The 21,165-nt window shown below is 34.0% G+C and overlaps 1 protein-coding gene across 1 annotated transcript in view; it reads right to left on the reverse strand.

The window, feature by feature from the left end:
- Window positions 1–540: 540 nt before the first annotated feature.
- Window positions 541–21,165, reverse strand: part of LOC149775361 (transmembrane protein 132B-like) — a 113,707-nt gene continuing 93,082 nt past the window's right edge. Inside the window, exon 9 of the mRNA XM_089943856.1 lies at window positions 541–13,861. Within this exon, the coding sequence (XP_089799982.1) occupies window positions 12,785–13,861 (1,077 nt within the window). The 3' untranslated portion in view covers window positions 541–12,784. The remainder of the gene's footprint in view (window positions 13,862–21,165) is intronic.

The following is a 21,165-nucleotide window of genomic DNA, read 5'->3' on the forward strand; positions in this document are numbered from 1 at the left end:
TTTGGATGCCTGCATTGAACCATTTCAGTTCGGACCAGCAAGATCTCATAAGAAGTCTTTTGGCGAAAACCCTATGTTGATATGACCATCAATGCTGCAGAGTATAAAGATTTTCAAGATGGACACCCACGAGATGACATGACCATTGAGCTCTGGAACCCACTGTGGTACATGATACACTACCTAGTCAAGATGTATATCAAAGTAAAGTTTCATCAAGGCTTGCATAGTTGTTGGCTTGTTTCAGAAATGTAAATGGCTCTAAAAAATTATGGATATACACATATCAGGCGTGGAAGCTGCTGTTACTGAGTAATTAGTGTGCTGAAACTATGACCTGAAAGGGTGCTGGTTTTAATCCTGCCGACGCCAGGCTGGGTTGGTCAGCTTGGTTCGACTCTGGGCAAGGCACTTTAGTCCAATTTCTTCGACGTCATATAACCGATTATGTTGATTTAAAAAATAAAAAAAAAAAAACACCCTTACCAAACTTTGTCAAACAGCAAGGAAGAAAATCTGATACATGTAAGAGAGCCAATATATTTTGCGAATTCTTTATATCTTTTCATTTTGCAATAAATGCCTTGCTGGTAAAGATCAGTGCACCAATACTTTATTTATACACATTACAAATGCCATGGTACTGACTTTACAAATATAGTAGTTATATAATCTTAACAAGAACAGATAAATGTACACACATTGGTAGTTAAGAAGATAGAAAAGGCAGAATATTATAGAAAGTGTGATACAACTAGCAAGATATATGTACTAATGTATTGCAAGTCACATAGGTAACAAAAGCAGGTGGCAATTACATGGGGCACTTACTATATTACATCATTACATTTGTGGTCAAACGTGCGCAACTGTATATCATTTACAATATAGGTAACTCAACTGATGTATGCATCTGGTCATCAACAATCGGCTATTCAAGCTCAAACCATTACTGTTATACAAATTCAGAATAACTCCAGTGAAATCCATCTGCAAAAAGATAATATTAAGCCATGGCAATGTTATCATTTACAATGCTAACAAATGGATTCATATCAAAATTTAATATCATTTAGACAAGTCAATGACTCTATCAATTAATGTCAACCTCGGTTATCTACAATTTATACTTACAGGCAAGTCATATTTCAATTGCAACTGCACAGATCTTGATATGCTATCACATAATATGCCATCATGTCTGGGTCTATTCAGTTTGTTAAGAGCAATCAGCTGAACAAACAATTCAGACGTTGATCTGCCAGTGCAGATCAGGGTTTATGATGTTGAAACTGATTTAAAAACAAATCCATATGGTATATCAATTAATAAATCTAAAATGTGTTAACAGCAAGCAAAGAAATAGTATTGGAACATAAATGTGTCCACTGACCAAATTAGACACGTCTTTTACACAAGATACAAATATTGTAGAATTTTTACTTCAAATTTCTTAAATGGTTTATAATATACAGAAATGTGTTCATGGAACAGAAATGCCCTGGAGGGATCAATCAACAAAGAAGAGTAAAACCATATAGCACAACCATATTCATGACTGGGTATCAAGTGCCCCTTATACAAGGGGTCCTTTACAAAAAGTTTTACAACAATGTAAAATTGTCTCCCTGTTTAAATCCTTATATGTATACATCTTAACATTGTCAGTTGTCCAAAGACTATTAATTTTCTTCTAAAATTAGTGTAACTCCCACGTTCCTGCATCTCAGAACAGGCAGCAAGGTTGAACTGTAATAAATCTATCTTAGCAGTATGACATTAAAGGTACTGATATGTATACCTTCTGAACATGTAGGATAAATACAGATTTTACTGCTCCAAGTTTTACAAGCACATGCAGCTTCATTTGCAAGATGGTAAAAGCAGAATACATTTTACCATGCTAGAATTAACCACTAATGTTCATACAAGTCATCAAAATTTTATTACCAGAACATTCATTTGGGGGAGAAAATGGATAAAATGGTAAAATGTTTTACTCTATAAAGGATACTATGAAATTAATAAGCAAATGCAGAGATATCAATTCCAAATGTTTATCATAATTCGAGCTTCAATTTTTGTAGGATCTAAGCAGCCCATTTGGAATAATTAACACATTTGTTAAAAGTGTCATACATCTTCAAATCTGCCTATATGAAGCTGTAGTCAGAAAGAATGAAGGTCAAATCATAATAAATGGTGAATCCATTCTTCCAATTCCTGAAGCTCTAATTTCTTAAACACTCTGGGATAAAGCAATAACCATAAAGATCTGTCTTAACGAATTATCCGCATCATTTTGTTCTCTTAATTTTTGATCTAATTCGTCTAATCGACTTGTTTATTGTGACCTATACACTGTTTCTTTACACTCAGAAACTATATTGTATGTACCAGTAGATCATACTGGTGACAAAATACATCAGTGCACCATCACTGTAAAGCACCTCTGCTATCTGACAATCCACTATTCAATTCTGTACATTATGCCTACGTCAACCAACTCATTGAGCACATATGTTATGTAATAGTCCAATGACATACAACTGAATCTGAACCAAGTAAAAAATTCCTAGTTAAAATATGTTAGCATGTTTTTATACAATGTAAAATTACCACATTTTTGTACAATATAAAATTACCCATGCTTTTGTAGCAACTTTTTGTCAAACTCTTCAATTTTGGAGGTAAGTAGTTCTTTTAACTGGTCTACACAATCACAATGCCTAAATGGAACTGATCAGTTTTGAAAAACACCAGAACCTTGGAAGTACTTTTGTTCCTATCTGTGTCAACATAGAAAACTGCTCAAAATAAATTTCCCCAACATTTTTTATTTTCCTGAATTTCATCAACTGTGAATGCAGAAAATGCAAACTAAATTTTGCATTCAATTCCGCAAGATCTAAAACAGTTGGCATCTCTGAAGATCATGCAACATATACTACAAAAGACAATACCTACATGGCAACAATGAAGCAGCCAGTATTGTAGGATCTTAAACTATTTTATCATAAGCAGTGTTCGTTTTGTACTGTTGTATCAGTATCTTATTGCATAACCTATGCAGGACTTTAAACATACAAGTAACATACAGCATTTAGAGATAGTTTAAACAAGAATGAGAATAAATATAGAAAGGTATAGAGATGGATTTAAAGGTCAATGTCTGTGACTAGCATGAAGGAATTCTGTCACAAATTTTGTGCTACTGTACTTGTGATTGGTTGCTGACAAATTTTCAAGTGTTATGAAATGTCCAATACTTTTAAACATTACAAGTCAATCATATATATAATGATATATATAAGCTCATGTTGATAAAAACAATATTCTTTTGAAAATCCCCATGCAGACACCTGTATATTCTTACATTAATATCTGGAAGCAATGTTTACATTGATATATGTTCACCGCACCAATGTTGCAAATTTTAAGTTTAAATAAAATGCAAGAAGAAAATCCAAGTCTTAAATAATCAGGCCTGATCCAGCTGCATTGATGTATTTTTTAAAATGATGTTAGCTTTGCTGGAGTCACATCTGCTGTTCACATGCATGTGCCATGTTCTTCTAACCTTTGCTATTTTCTTGAGGTATTTTGTAAATTATTCATCTTGTGACTGATCACATAAACATCATGAACATGCATGTTGAGCTTAGTGTGTGTAAACACTTGCCACAAATATCCTGAAATACTTTTGGCCTGAAACCATCATCATTATCTGGCAAATGTCTATACATCACTCCCTCATTATAGTGCTGTATATAGTAGCCATAGATTATACTGCTTTAAAGTGAGAATCGCTTATAATTAGGTATATTATACAAATAATGTTAGTATTACATAATAAAATGAGATGCATGACCACACAAATCTTATAACAGGAAATGTGCTTTAATGAGGTGTACAATAACAAGGGATAGCTGTACAGAGTGAACCATATACTGTACATACACTTTTAAGACAAATCAAATTTCAAACAACAAAGATCCAAACCTGCCATAGCATAATGCACCTGCAAACCAGGGTATATGTACTTTGTTCTACTGATTCTTGTAACAAACTGTACAGACCCAGATTGGACACTGTATTATGCGAGAACAGAACTGGCTCTGTGCAGTTTGCTGTTGGACTCGACTTATAAGCGAGTATTACTGTATCGTGTCTGTTTTCTTAATATGGTTTGAAGATAATGACAACTCATATCCTTGTAAATCATTATTACAATGCATAATCAGTTAAACAGTTACTCATAAAGCACAATCTGAATTGGGCATATATTTTTTCAATGTAACATCTACATGATTTGTATGTAGGACAAAAGCTATGATGAACGCAAAGAAGTTTGAAACAGTTACTGCAGAATCAAGCTTTCTTAAATAGGCATGCCTTCATCAGAAATGGCGAGAGAATGAAACATTCCAAATTAAAGAAATTATCACACCCTGATGGTTTAAAGATATACTTAATGTGCAGCATTAGCTAAAATACACCATAACACCATTAAAAGCCTTAAAGCCTATCCCTTGGCGACAGCTTAGCTCCTATGAAACATTATCTGGATAACATGGCAAGTAAATTCATGTAAACTGCATAAACTAAATGCAATAAAAATAAATAAGCATAAAAAAACAATTGTATAGTAAAATTAAAGCCTATGAGCAACATTAGTTTGCAAAGAATTATGTACAAAAGAAAATAGGGACCAAATGTCTGCTCATATAAAACCCATTTTGTTATTATATATACCGGTAGTGTCTATATCACAGTATAAGAATCTGACCATGGAAACTTTGATAAGGAGGGCAGTAAAAATGTACAACATTATGGTTTATCTAGGTTGTGGCTGGACAGACATGCATATGGATGGGCATACACTGGGATGCCAAAGTGGTCACTATGTTAATCTTCCAAGCAGACTCAACAAAACTTCACAAATTAATGGGGAATGAATTATTGTCTGCAATAAAATTACCAAAACATATATACAATTTACATACACATGTTTTGATAAAAGTCAAATATGTCACCAGTGCAACTCATACAAAAAGGCAAAACTGGCTATTGTACGTGCGACCACTGTATCAAGGTTCGCCTTGTAAAACTGGTTTAAGAACAAATACCTTGCACTGAATATTGTTATTATTATTACCATTATCATTAAGGGATCAAGTTTTATGTACACTGTACAACAAAATTATTTATTATGGGTACATCTCCCTGATTTATATTTCACACAAGATTACTGTACCCTGCTCACTTTAATCCATCCGATAAATGAAATTATCACCAACTTAAAATTTAAACTGATCTTAGTTTGTTCACTCCTTACAAACAATATCTGGATTAGTCAGTTGCTCAACTGGCCAAGATCAAAAGACAGTTGGCTTACATAAGAAGCATGTTGCGAACAAAATTTAAAAGAAGCTGTAGTTGGTTATTCATTGTGACCCATGAATCAAAACTTTACCAGCCTTCAGACACATTTTGAACACTGAATATCCCCATATCTAAACAAAAAGGGATGTATCTTGTATCTCTTTTCCAAGAGAAACTTTTTTCTTCAGAAATAGTTTTGATTCACAAGCAAACAGATGAAGATATCTAACTATACCTGTCAGACTGGCACGAGAAGTAATTTCCATTTCTGCTGCAATAACATAACTACTTTTCCCACCGACCAGCAAGTTAATTGCTTTAAACCTCAACCTTAATGATAAAAAGTGACTCACTTTCCAATATGACAGTGATACTTTGAAGTTAAATGTCAATGTGACTGGAGTGTGGCGGAGTGTACTGCCTGGATTTTACCTAAAGAGGGAACTCCCCCTTGTCACCAAAATAATGGGTAGTAGAAAAAAAAGGGGAGGGGGTAGGAAATGGCCCTAGTTCAATAATTAACAAAATACTTAAATATCATTCCCTCTTTCTTCCAGCTCAACTCCATTTAGGCTCTATTAATATCGAAATTCTCAAAAGATGCCCCTCAAGTTGTATAAGCATTGATCTATTGTTTCTGAGCTTTATCAGTTCCTTATCTGTGTATTAATATTGTTCTGTGCTGAAAACCACCTTTCACAATCTACCATCTGATGGGCATATGCATCACTAGCTTAGCCAGCTTGTTCTTCATGGTTATGTACAGTTTTGATAAGTGTTTCAATGTCATAGCCTGCTTGGTCAGACCAGATACATATATAACACAGACTGGCAACTCCCTTCTAGGTCTTTTGCTATTACAAGATGTCAGTAACATCATGTGGTAATGCATGATTAACCAAGAGCACTGTCAGGGCAGTTTTATTGCAAGTCTACCATAAGAACACATATCTTCTAATTGTATCTCAAAATTCAATTTGACCTTTATATTTTGTGACATCTCTTGGATATATCACCAATATTTAACAATAAAATAACGGTATTATTATTTTTATCTTTTCTCTGAAATTGTGTGAGAAGAGGATTACAGTATGTAATAAGTCCAAGAGGCAGGTGTGACATCAATAGTCAAATTGGCTGGTAATATCTCCATTGCCTATTTTTTATGCATTTCTTCATCTTGCATTAAAATAAATTTTCAGCTAATTGCTGAAGCAATTGGATAGCTAATTTTTATTCTAGGAGCCAAATCCAAGGTTTAAAATGTGCATAAAATTATGTCATCTAGTTAACATTAACTGCTTTTCTGTCACAATTTTTCGAATACATTCCAGTTGCTCTATTGTTTACCATTTCGTCATCTTCCATTTAATTATAACATACTATGTATCATATAAAAGCTAAACAAATTTTCAGCTGTGTGCAAAAGCCTTAAGTAAATTTTAATTTTAAGGGCCATACCAAAGGTTTAAACATGAACATCAAGTTCTGTTTTTGAAATAAGTTTTATTACTTTTCCATGGCAACACAGTTTGCCCACCTAAAACCACTTATTGTGACAAGCACCATGAGACCTCTACTGGTTGTGTGTTTCTGTTGTAAAAGTCACTTGAACAGTTAACAGTTAAAAAATACATTGTGTGCTGCACAGAGTATATTTTCGTAATGTACTGAACTAATATGCAGGAGTTCCAAGTGTGCAAATTCATACAAATTTGTGGACATACTCTGGCAGCATCTTTGAACATGGCTTTCAACAAGATGGCATCATTCATAAGTATGCCTGTTACTTAGAAAACTACATATTATAACATTTCTTCTATTGAATGTTACTTTATACAGAGACCATACAGGGTTACATTATTTTGTATCTATTGCACAAACCACCTTGTTTTTTGCTTTTACTGTAACACGACTTCTACAAAACTTGCCTTTCTGATTTATAATGCAACACACCAAATCCCTTTCGAAACATTATAAAACAAACCATGCACATTCCGCTTAAATGAAGTATAAACAAGATAAGAGTTCATGAACCAGGTGCCATACTGATTAAAATATTATACAATAACAACTGCCGACAGAACATACACAAATTTTATGTCCCATAATGCATCAGCAGATCAGAATCTAAGTTACTCATTCCATTTACGATTTAAAGTGATTGGTGTAGAAGCTGTTTTGCTGGCACATTAAGGATAACCATTTGTGAAATGTTGAAATATTTAACTTTTTTAAAAAAACTATTTTATATTGGAGAGGTTCTAATCAGTCAAAAATCACTAACAAATGTATTGGCTAGGGTGCATCCTTTTCATTATCTTTCTTAAAGATATATCCCCAAACAAGGGTAATTAGAAAGAAAAACGTGCAAAAATACCAGTCACTAACTGTGCAGTAACCACTGATTTTATAAAAGCAGACATATTTACTCAAAAGAGTTTAGTCTCCACTTTTTGGAAAGCATGAAATACAATATGTATGCCAATGATGGTAATACTTGTACAATCAGATCAGTGTTTTCCTTTAGATCTAAGCTTCAAGAGTTCCAATGCTTCTTGTACAGCATTTTTTAAACATGAGAAAGTCCAAGCACACATTTGCATAATTCTTTGAGTTAGGAACTATAACAATGGGGTCAATGAGAAACTCTTTTGGATGATGATGATGATTCAATCACCCTGTGTAAAACACTTCAAGAGTCTTCATGATCTTAAAACTTGTGAGTAGCCTTGTGTAACTGAATTTCTATTCCATATCCTCATTACCTGACTCACAATAAATTTAGCTCTGACAAGAACTGGCTCTAAGAGATAAGAATAAAATTTACATACCAAAACCAAATTCTTTTTTCAACCCTGGTATAACTGAAACATTTCCTTTCATAAGACTGTTGATGCAGTTAATATAATTATAAAAATCGTTTTACTTCTTCATTAGGTAGTAAGTGACTAAGTCTTAACCATGTCAAATTATGTCCAATCACTTGCAGAGTTCATATGCAACTATGTACTGACGTTTAAACTAGTGGTACAAGCTGAACCATTAACTGACATGCGTTGAGCACTTTAAAAACAGTGTTCTTTTTAAATCACAAAAATCAATCCAGATTTTAAACACAAAATATAATGAATCTTTACTGCATAAAAGATCTCAACAGTTATCTTGTCTGCAAAGTGATAATGAATTTCCAATGTAAACAAATGTCTTTAAATAATCCTTAAAAGCGTGTTGCTACATGTGTTTTAATATGCAAATTTGAAACATTACCCTGAGATTTCAATTGACTCTTGTTCTTGATAATTGCTTTGCAAATGAAATATTAAAAATACATATACAGCTATTTGAAACTGAAAATAAATTACAATATAATGCCCTCAATGCTAAACTGATCAACTGAAAAGGCTGAACCTATTTTATCCTTACCATCAATTAAAATGTTTACCATTATTACTACCATGTAACTTTTGCAGCACAAATTGTTACTATCATCCCCTCTAGGTTCTGGGATGTTGAACTGGCCCAATAAACCATACTGCATGTTAAAAAAGGCGTCTAATGGGGCAGCCTCTTTGATGATGTTCAAGCTAAAAAGTCTGGGACTTATATATATATATATATATATATATATATATATATATATATATATATATATATATATATATATATAAAAGGATTTTACCCAATTTTGAATACATCTTTGTTCTGTGTTCCTTTTTCTTAATGCTTCAACTTGCTCAGCACTGCATATCCTGGACTGTAATTTGTCATTAAACCTTACACATACGTATCACTGGTAATCTGTTCACTCATTACTGTGTAGCTAATTTGCAATAATTTTTGCATCTGTAGCTATCATATCAAATTATCAAAACTCATATAAATAATCGTTTAAAAAAATTAATTTGCAGCAGTACCTTATGATAAAGAATAAAATAATTGTACATCATAACATTTTCAAAGATAACATTCCATTACCATATAGGTATACTTATAAGTTGAGTCCAACTACAAACTGCACTTAACCAGATCTCGTCTTACATAATGTGCCAACAAATATGGGTCTATACAGTTTGTCAGGATGACTTGGTAGAACAAACAACATAACAGCAGATCAGAATCTACATCATCTGAAGTTGGATCAAACTTATAAATTAGTATATAAGGGAGCAGACTGAAATTTTATTATCCTCTTGGACTACCAATCATTATACGCAAAGATTTTAATTCTTTCAATATAAAGGGGTAGAAAAATTAACAAAAGGCATGGCTGCCCACCAGATAATCTGACTGAAAAATCTAATTGTCCAGCAAAAATATCCAATGTCCTATTAAAAATCTTTAAGGTATTTCCAATCTAGTTACTTAATTATTCAAAATTTCATGGAGGATTTCTTGCAAATTATGTGAAAATTTGTGCCAAAATATCTATATCAATGTATTTTATACATCATTTCATTAGAAAGCCAATTTTATTGATTTGGCATTATAGCTGACACACTTATTTGAAACAACTGACAGAAAAAGCTAGTTGTCTGGCATTACTGACTTTGAGTGATTTGGTATCAGAGCTTTAGTTTCAAGATTTCCTGGTCTACCACGTAATGGATTTTCTATCCCTGATATATTATTTAAGGATAAATATTAACATCTTATCATTGTGTACATATTTTATTGTAAACGCTTTAATATTATCAACCAAAAATTTACATGACCTACAAATTGTAATCATTACAGTATCAATTATATAATCTTGAACATTACAATATAAAAGTATTATTATATATGTATAATAAGCATTACCAGTCCAATAAAATCATGAAAGAAGCATCAGAGAACACCTGATGTTCTCTAAATTTCTATATTTGGACTAGTTTCTTCTTTCTGTTTGACCATGAAGGCATTAAGAAAAGGGACCACAAAAAAAGTCATTTTAAAATGCAGCCCCTGAACATGGATGACTTCCTTGATTAAGACACTGAGCACTTTATTTTAAAACAAGATTATATATATAATAACGAATATCAAGAAATAAATAACTATATTTTAGCAATTGCTTGCAAATATTGTAAAAGCACACGAGAGTGAATGAATATGTAAGTAGTACCTTTCTGGTATTATGAACTACAGTAAAAACGCAGTTTTTGGCATCACATGATGTGATTTTCACCATTCTATAGTAAATGCTTGTTAGAAAGACTTGGTAAAAGTTAGTAATTATAACTGGATGAATGTTCTGCACAAAATACACAGAAGTCTAATAACTGTAAAGGGGTTTCAAAATTATTTTCCCTGTGCATGAATATAGTCTATAATATTAAAGCACATGCACATCTATAAAAATATCATGAAGTGGATACTACCAACAATGAAATAGGTATTTTCACATGGCAGAGAGCTAAAAATTATAACTTTGAACATGTACTCACGTAACAAAAACCAATATACAGTCCTACCCACTTATATTGACATCACTTATGCCGACGAGCCACGTATTTCGACACAAAAGTAAAGTCCCAGTCTCTTGGTCTACTATTACTACCAAAATTGTCATGCTTATGTCGACGTCAAGATAAAAAAATAAACGTACATATCGACAGAAGTCCTTGGTCCCAGCTTGAACAAATCCTTTGTTTTCTAATCATCTATGTCGACAAGCTGCCAGTTCCGAATCATTCTTTGTTCAACAATTAGTTGATCTTGCTGCCATGCTTTAATTTGCCGCCTAATCATTTATGTTGGCAAGCGGCCAGATATGACCTGTACTTTATTCACCAATTAGCTGATCTTACTGCCAGGCTTTAATGTCGCGGTCGGATAAAAAAAAAAAAACAGGCTTTTATTTGGTCCTTGATAAATTAATTAAAATTTTACTGTAATTTTATCCATTGATTATGCTATAGATAATAATCTCAATTACATGTACATATATTGTTGTTGTTGTAGGGTTTAACACCATTTTTCAGCACATGATAGGCTATACATGGCGGCCAGTATTAATGGTGGAGGAAGAACCCGAGAAATCCCCAGAAAGAACCACCGACCCACAAGAAGCTACTGGCAAGCTTTCTCACATACCCACATTGGCCAAATCCGAGATTCGAACCCACGCAGACAGAAGTGAGATGGCAGTGATCCGTAACGGAGAGCGCTTTATACCACTCGGCCACTCAGGGCCCCACATGTATGTATATTTGTCATTAAAATCTTTTACTGCCACATGTATTTGTATTTTGAGAGAATTCATAACTTGTTATCTCCAGTGTGTATTTTAAATGTATACCACTTGAGCTGACATTGTTACAATATTGTATTGTAAGAATCATTTTCTTTTAATACCTCATTAGCATGTGTCAATGTATACAATATTATGCCTTCATTAATCATATCAGCCGCATATCTCTTGTTCGCTTTTATGTACTTTTCATGATGACTTCTGTAACTAAATACTTGTACTTTTTAAACCAACTTGTTGACAGGTGTTCATTTCCCTGTGAATAGCCCCATCCCTTGGTAGCCTCAATAAGATGGAAACAGACTGACCAAAATCTAGGACAATTTAAGTACATGTACTTGAAGCATATAAATAACAACTATGCAACCATGTGCTAATGCCAACATTGAATATTGTAGTGAATGTTTTTCATATCAGGATGTGACCAATGCAATATTTTATTGTGGATTTTATTATACACAAAGGTAACCAAAATGTAATTTGTCAATATACAAGTGTATTTCACACTGGTTTTGTCTTCATGTACTCAAAATTTCCATTGTTTGTTTTCCCAATGTGTAAATGCTACTCATTGATGACAGGTCACCCCTTACTGACAAATTTAACATGCATTTTTTTTTCAGACCCCCCCCCACACACACACACACACTTATCTCGACATCTGCCTATGTTGACATATTTCCTCGGGCCCGAGGATGTCAACATAAACGGGTAGGACTGTAATGCAAATACAAACCACTACATTAAATATGTGTTAATCAAATTACATTTCTTTACCTATTTAAAAAAAATTAACTTGTGATGTCTGTTACCAGACTGGTACTAAAGTATTAAGACTACAAACAAGTATAGACTAAGCTGTATTATTAACCAGTCCAGACCTGTCAGAATAAACAAGAGTTTAGATCACACTCTTCCTGCAAGATCATAATTATAAATGAAAAATTTTCTGAATTTTCATACGAGGGAAATAAATAACAATTCTAGTAAATCTTTATGTAATCGTGTTTTAGATACAAGGCAGATAATAAAGCTGCCTTTGATACATGCTTAGTGAAATTCTTGTTTTTGAAATATTGTTTTTGTGATTACAAATTAATACATAAATTCACTCATATTCTATTACATCCTTACATAATAATTTTCATTAAGTAAATAACCAATTTAAGCAGTTGATTCTTTCAGATTATCAAAGTATGCCAGCAGCTCTTCATATGTCATTCCCATGGCCTGATAATCCCACTGTGGAATCTCTATAGCCCGTTCTGTTTCATCAACATTACCCTCTTGCATCACAATCAGAGGGTTGGTCGTTATTCTTATGCTACACTCTGAGCCCTTATATGTTGACACAGTACTGTTTCTATTGCTGCTTGGAGCAGAGCTACGTGCACTAGATGGTTGTGTGCAATTGCCATTGAAATCCTCTTCTGGCATTAATGTTTGTGCACAGTGTGTGTTGACTGCATTCCTCTCCAAAGTTGCACGCCCAATCCACACCCAGTCCTTAGCATTACTGATGGACCCTTCATGTAAGACCTCCTTCTTTCTAGAAGCTCTCTGCTTTTTCTTGTACCTGTACATGAACACTATGCAATTGATTAGGAACACAGAGATAGCCACCAAGAACACAGAAAGGAGTACATACATGCCAACCTCCAATGGAGATAATCCATCCATTTCCCCAGCCTTTAGAGGTTCTTTATGTGCTATCTCAATCATTTTCACCTCCTCTCCTGACTGTGCATGGCTGACAGGCAAATTCTGTAGCTGAGACTTTTCTAATTTGTCTTTGGTTTCCTTGGAAAAGGATTTCTGGTTTTCAATGACCTCTGATTTTGAGGAAGGAAATTTAATATTAAAGACTGGTTTTGATTCCAAATTTTCCCATCGATCGCTAGCTCGGTTGGTATCAAAACGTGCATCACTCTGAAATGTGTATTCAAACTCATGTTCCTCCCTATGCGTAAAATCAGCATCAATATTCAAGTAAGAGACTGAAAGAGAACGCGTCTTTTTCTTCAAACACTGCTCTCCAAGTTTCAATACCACCTTGACTAACTCTCCGCTTCCCTCCCCAGTTGCAACAATGTGGGGCTGATATGGGGTTACATAAGGGGCCACTCCAACAACATGATGATTAAGGGAAGTCACCTCAAGAAAGTAATCTTCTGGAGAAACATGGCGTAGAGGAAAAGTAGTCCCATCTGTAAAATGAATGTCAACATCCATCACCCCCTCCTGAAACATGACAAAAATACCAATTTTATTACTGGTAATGATATTGTTCTTCCCCATTCATGACATCTAGCAGTTGTTTAGGATTGTGGGCTTTATAATTCACTGTGGCTGCATAAACTTTAATCATATCATGATAAATTGTGAATAGGAATTGTTTTCATTCCCAAATTTCTGAAGCAAACATATACAGGATACAAACCTGATACTTTTTAAAAAAAAATTAACAATGTATTTTTGAACTTTCTGAGTACAAAACAAACACTCAAAGTCCATAAATTATGATATTCTGTAACTTACCCTGGCCAATAATAAATTATAGAATAGTTACAGATTTTAGGACCTCTTAAGCTTGATTCTTCTCCTTTTGTATCAAAGTGAAAAGATATACTGTAGTTAAGTATAATAGACCACGCTGAGTTTTTGCGTTTGATCTTGTATTTTGTAATACAGTTTCCAGTATTCAAAACCTGAAGGCCTGGATATGATAGAGCCTTCATTGTCCCACATTCCTCAGAGACTTAAAAATGGTTCAATATGAAGGAACATCCCACTTTTGACAACAAGAGTCATCTAGTGATGACACATCCTCCGGTCCCAAATTTATGTAAAGGTCTCCTAGTGAAAATATCTGATGGTCTACCATTCCCAATTTTTTTAACAACTTCTGCTAGTACCATATGGTCTATTATTGTAAATTTATATACTATGTATGCTACATAATGTTTTTATGGTAACAGTAAATACTGAAAACAGAATGAAAAGACATCTTCACATCTTGCTTGACATCTCTACCATGTTTGGATCAAACAGTGTTTAACAGGCTACTATTATTGACTTAACTCTTTTTATTTCTAAAAGACATTGGTGATTTAATATTTTACTTGCTTTTTTTTAACAGGCAAAGGGATCTAATAACAAACATGATCAGAATTCTGGTGTAAAACCTTTAACATGTGTTAAATATTTCACTGCAAAAAATAAACATAAATTAGATCACAAGTACAGTACAGTTCATGTGTACTTTTGGAACCCCAAGCATCGCGGTGTGGGACATAATCCCTCCACTTTCGCTACATGATGGAGCAATTAAATACTTACAAATCACCAGGGATAAAACGATACACCTGTGCTGCATATCGATACACAGCCTGCGATACAATACATATCGATACACATGGTCTTTCCATCTTTGAAAGGTAAGTGGTGCCCCTTTACATATGTTGACATAACAGTTGTATTTCCAATATGCAGATTACAGATAGAGATATACACGACTCCCTCGATAACTCGCGCACATCGGGGTCCAGAAACATCGACCGCACTATAAGTGAGGCGCAAGTTATCGAGGGACCTATAAAATAAGCCCAAAACCAATAAAGTGATTGACGACATAACGGAGAAATGGGGGGGGGCGTAGGCAGATTATACTGTTGAATACTCACTTTATAATCGTTCTGAGATTAAATGTTAATAAATATCTCTTCATAACGGTGTACTTTATTATTTCCTCAAAGGACAACATTAATTTCAGGATAAATTACAGTATATTGAGGCGATCATCGGTTTTGATGTGACAGTCGATTGACTCTTTTCATGTTTTCAATGAATATAATATGTTGTGATTATAATGTTTACACTGAAACGGAATTAAAGGATTAGAACGTGACTTTCACACAGGAAGACGTTTAATTGGTGTTTATTTCATTCTCTGTTGCCACCTGTTAGCATTTACCAGAAGTTTTCATTGATTGCTATTTCACCAGACTTTATTTACAGTATACTGACAACTATTTATCATAAAAACTTACATAATATATGATATCTTTAAACAGAGGTCTCACTAGGATTTTAAAACTGGGTCTTTCTGCCTCTGAAGTCAATCACTAAATATCAGTACATTTTCTCACTCGGCCGCTAGTCAAAGCCTTTGAACTAGCCGCCTAGCTGTTGCATCATGTTCTTTTTTTTTTTTTTAATGTACTCTTATAAAATGGCAACAGTACATCAAAGAGTCTTTCAGTCACTGAATTCTGTCATTGTAAATATCAGCACAGTTAACTGATCAACACATTTTCCCACAAAGCAGGTGGCTGAAACAGGACCGGCAAATCTTTGAATTTTCCCGCGCACCTATTACATGCGTACGGAGGACTCCCGCCTCAGTGATTTTCTGCGTCCCAGATCAAAAATTGGTGTCCAAATACGCGTAATTAAGCGTTTTCAAGATCTCTGAAATTAATTCTTCTTTAGAACTTGCAAATTTCAAAATATGGATTATATTTTTACAGGCATTAATCACCATTTTCGATGATAAAACGAGCAATGCATCAAGGTTTAATTTATCAATTCTTATCGTAATTTTTTCATGTTCAGCATATTTTAAAGATATTTTAAATACATTTTCTCTGGAAAAAATCGGGAGCCAAGACAGACACCGTGTTATAAGCGGGATCGCGAGTTATCCGGGCGCGAGTTATCGAGGCAGCGGTGTAGTTATATTTATATGCAATTCTTATCGATGACAAGAAAACAAAAATACTTTCCAACAGAGTACCTGTTGGTTGTCAGTTTTATTTAGCGTTTTAGGCCATTTAGTGGTGGCTCCATTTAACTCACTTTAGTCACCAGGCCCTTTGTTTTGTGCTGCATGAATGCTCTGAAATCATCTTATTATCAATTTCATCTCCAACTTAAAGACATTATGATGTTATCTTCAAAACAGAACAAATAAAACTGTTCCTCATGCAAGGAAAATCTCATCTAGAACAAATCTGGGCATGGGAATGAGGATGAATACCAACAAAATCTATCACACTGTACTTCCTGCAGATGCAAAAGACTGATGTGGCCACAGGTACATGTATTTATTAGTGAAGAAGGAAAACTACTGACAACACCCAGTCCTGTTTTATAGTATTTTTGTTATATTTTTTTACACAAGGTGATAAACTTCAGCTGTTATAAATCTGACTCTTTGCTGATTCTGTGGTAATTTTATTTATTCCATCAGCACCTTCATTCACTGGTTAAATATCTCTGCATAAAAAGAGAAATTCCACATTTGTTCCCCATGTACAATTTAAGGAGAGAAGTTGCTGGTATTTTATCTTGAAAGGGACTTCACCCTTTGTCCCTGGAAGAAGTGGAGAGCAGAAAAGAAGGATGGGGAGTTGGAAACAGTCATGGTTCAATATTTACCTAACAATTCAATACTCAATTTTTCTAGAGCTCTACTGAAATCAAAATCTTTAAAAAAATGTCACCTCTAGCTGTATAAATATTAATCTGATAATTATTTCTGTGCATACTCTGTTCCTTATCTGTATATGAATATTTTTTGTGCTTCCATCTGAAAGGCCGTATGCATAGCTACTTTTGTCAGCTTGAAGGTGTTGGGAAACTGATCTTTGTGGCTGTTATTTAGAATTTCCTGAGCTCAAAGATGTCATCATTTGGATACATCTGCTCCAAAATAGGATCTTTCACTAACTTACTTCTTAAATCAGGGCTGTTTCATTTAAACATATATGGTACCCAGGGAAGGCAGTTTTTAAAAAATATCTGTCAGGGTACTTTGATTTCACAGATTTCATATTAAGATAAGAAAATTCTAAATTGCCTCTATGGGTGGGTACCCCACTGTAAAAGTACCTTCCCTGGATCTCACATATGTGTTAATGGAACAGCCCTCAGTAGTTTACTGACCACTATGCCAGATTTCTTATTTGTTCCATGATGCTGTATTAGGGTTTTTTAAGTCAAACAATGCTACAGTCTGCTTGTGCAGACAGAAGTGTTCAAATAACTATCTTTACTTCTTAATTTCATTTTTTCATCCTTACTTATTCAGTTTATCTTAATCCTGACATGGATATGTGGTTTTGTACCATATGATTCGCAGGGCTAAACTGATAGATAAACAAAATGAAAATTGTGTTCTACTTTTAAATGGTATTTTAATCAGGCTCAGTATTCTGCCCTTTCTACATTTAATTCTGAAATACCGCTGAAAGGGAGACTGACTGTCATGCATTCTATTTTTGTCTATCCAACATGTACATCTCACTCATATTTAACACCATTTTCAGGCTCAAAATCACTCACAGGTATCTCCATTAACAATTCCCCAGCTCCAATAATCCAATATACTTCATAATGTTAAAAATTATTGCCATCATCACTATCAACAGCCCATATATGGCAAACAAAAATGTAATGAACAATGCAGGAAATCAGACATTTTGGGTTTTCTAGGTGGCCAACATTTTATACATGCATTTGTAAAACTGCCTTCATGAAGGCTTATTCCAGGACACAAGACGTCAATCAAATTTAGTTTAACAACCATTTTTGTCATGCTTGAAGACCACAGATGTGTAAACAGTTGCCTACTCGAAAAACATTTGTGACAAGAATGGTTAAATACAAATTGTATACTCTGCCAGAAACATTTTCATATGCAGGTCTTTCAACTAATTTGCGATAGTTCATGCGTATCACTGTTCTCCAAGTGTGCAAATTCACACAATCGCACACCCTGAGAGCACCTCTGTCAAGTATTTTATATATCAATGACTTTAAAGTTTCTCTGTTGCTTTGCTAGTACTTCCTGTCTGTCATGCAGGGAATAAGCTACACTGATTCCTGATTGGTAGTTATTATTTAACCTGGATCAGAACAAACAGTAACCACCAATAAGATAACTTAACATAATTCACCGTGTGACATACCAGTAGAGTAGCTGGTCAAATTCAGTGTAGAAACTTTGCGTAAAATTGGTTATTAAATGATAAGTAAAGGACTTTATTATATTCATTATGCATGTGGAACACGTTTGGAATGTATCCTTTATGCTGAACATGCTGCTGGGTTAAGATAATTAGCATGAAAGTGGGGGGTGGGGGCAGATTACGAACCATGTCACTTTGAATTTGCAGACATCAACCAAGTATTCACAATAGTCTTTTTCATTTTTACTAATAAAAATGAGTGCCTAGGACTGCAAATGCTGTTTCAGATGAACTCTATATTAAAAGAATAAGAAGACGAACTAATAAGAATTATTCATAACTGATTAAGACTAAAATAACTTGTATATGGCAAGTATTGTTTTGTATCAATTCTCCTCTTGTATCAATATGGGTATCATTCCAGCAAAAGTACCGATGTATTGATATATCGATGCATCAATAGAAATTAATTTATAAGGCTAGTATATTTTGTACATTTTGATAACTTACACGCACGTTGACTTGACATGAGGCCCATCTCGGTAAGCTTTAAAAATACAAACAACAAAAAAGAAAACACTGAATTTACACTTAAATGCGAACCAAGTGTTTAGTCCTTAATTGGTAATAGCCCAGTTATGAGACTGAATGAACGTATACAAACTATCAACTAGTTCAATTCGGAACACTTGTACTTTAAAGGACTGGCCATTTAATTGTGTGGGGCAAAATTATTATTTCCAACTGGTATTTTTTTATTATTTCATTATATATAAAAAAAATAATAAAATAAAATATTATTTCATAAGGGGCCCCGAGTGGACGAGTGGTCTAAAGTGCTTCTTGTGGGTCGGTGGTTCTTCCCGGGTTCTTCCTCCACCATTAACACTGGCCGCCATGCATAGCCTATTGTGTGCTGAAAAATGGCATTAAACCCCACAACAACAACATTATTTCATTCATCACAAAATAAGTTTGTTTCAAGTAAAGCAAGGAATGGCATAGAGACATTTTTTTATACCACAAATTAGATTAAAACAATAGTTTTCAAGCATTTACTCCCCTCCCTAATGAGAAACTTAAACAGTCTCTCCCTAATAAAGACTTGACTTCAGCAAATGTTTAGCCAAAATCAAGGCAGTGACCTTTGTATACACTGTTATAAAATGCTAGCACCAGAAAATGTCAATTTCAGCTTGGGAAAGGTGCATAAACAAATGACCTGGCACTTTGCACATATACATGTAGCTCAAACTATGATTCAGTCATTAAAAACAAGTTTTACCAATTCACATTTGAACTGTCAATGAATGATGACAACCGATGAAAGACCGTGGTGTCATGTATGATTTACAATCAGATAGATTTCAAGAACCAAGTGAGCTTAATTTCTATCAACTATATTGGGACAATTAAAAAAGCAAAAGAAAAATGTCTGGTCTATTCTGTACATCTTGAGCAGGTTGATCGACTTCTTTACCAATATGTTTAAACTTTTACTTTATTCAAGGATATCTTAACAAACGTATGCACTGACTTGACGAGAGGCACACCACAGTGATATTCTCTTAAACAATGTGAATTTATCTGCTGTTTAAACATGAAAAGTTATCATCTAAGGTTTTGACAATAAAATTCCAGTTGACAGCCACTTTTGTTTTCAAAAACCCACAACAAAATCAAGAACAAATTCTGAATTAAAAAACACATAATGACCCAGTCAGGAGGCTGAATATTCATACTTGTTCAATTTTAACTACACACATATTGCCGGGACTGGGTCTAGATTGTTCTTCCTGACCAGGATATTTTTGTTTTATTCATCACAAGATAACTTTAAAAAGAGGAATAGCATGGTGTCCTTTTTATAATACACATCTCAAGTTTAAATCACCCATCTATAATCCTGTGACTGGATGTCAGAATAAACAGGACAAGATATTACTGAAAACTCATCAGGGCCAGATCAAGGCTCCCACCCCATCCCCACCCTGCCAAAAAATGTACACAAACTTACAGTCACTTGTCCACTTAAGTTTTACCATTTTTTCTTGCACATGTTTATTGGGTATTACATACACTCTGAGTAAATAGACTCATAGACTTTCGAGGAAAGTTAGGGCCCTTTTGAAATTTTGGGGGTGAAAAAACGACTTGACACGTGACCTGATCCAGCCTTGCTCGTGCATGGGGCAACTATTGGAACTTGTGCAATATTGTTTCACATCAGTCAAGTATGAATATTGTAAAATGTTTTACGTCTATCATTATTCATTATCGTTCTTTTCACGACACAGAGTGCAATAATACTGAATTTTATATGGTACTTACAAAGTATGCTGTGCAAACTGCAACAGAAATAAGGAAATGAAGTATCTGTACATTTCGATAGAAAATAGTATTGAGATCTTTAAAAAAGTAAGATTCACTCAACAAAATGTATTTGAAATAGATACATTAGCATTTTCTGAAGTTTTTGTTTTGTTTAAAGTAGAGGATTCCTTAATGTGCAATAGAAAGCACTAAACCAATTTGAGATAAATCTAGAGACCATACTTGGTATTACTGCTACTG

The sequence above is a fragment of the Sinohyriopsis cumingii genome, chromosome 19 (genome assembly GCF_028554795.1).
Source record: "Sinohyriopsis cumingii isolate HCF-2022 chromosome 19, ASM2855479v2, whole genome shotgun sequence".
Taxonomy (NCBI): domain Eukaryota; kingdom Metazoa; phylum Mollusca; class Bivalvia; order Unionida; family Unionidae; genus Sinohyriopsis; species Sinohyriopsis cumingii.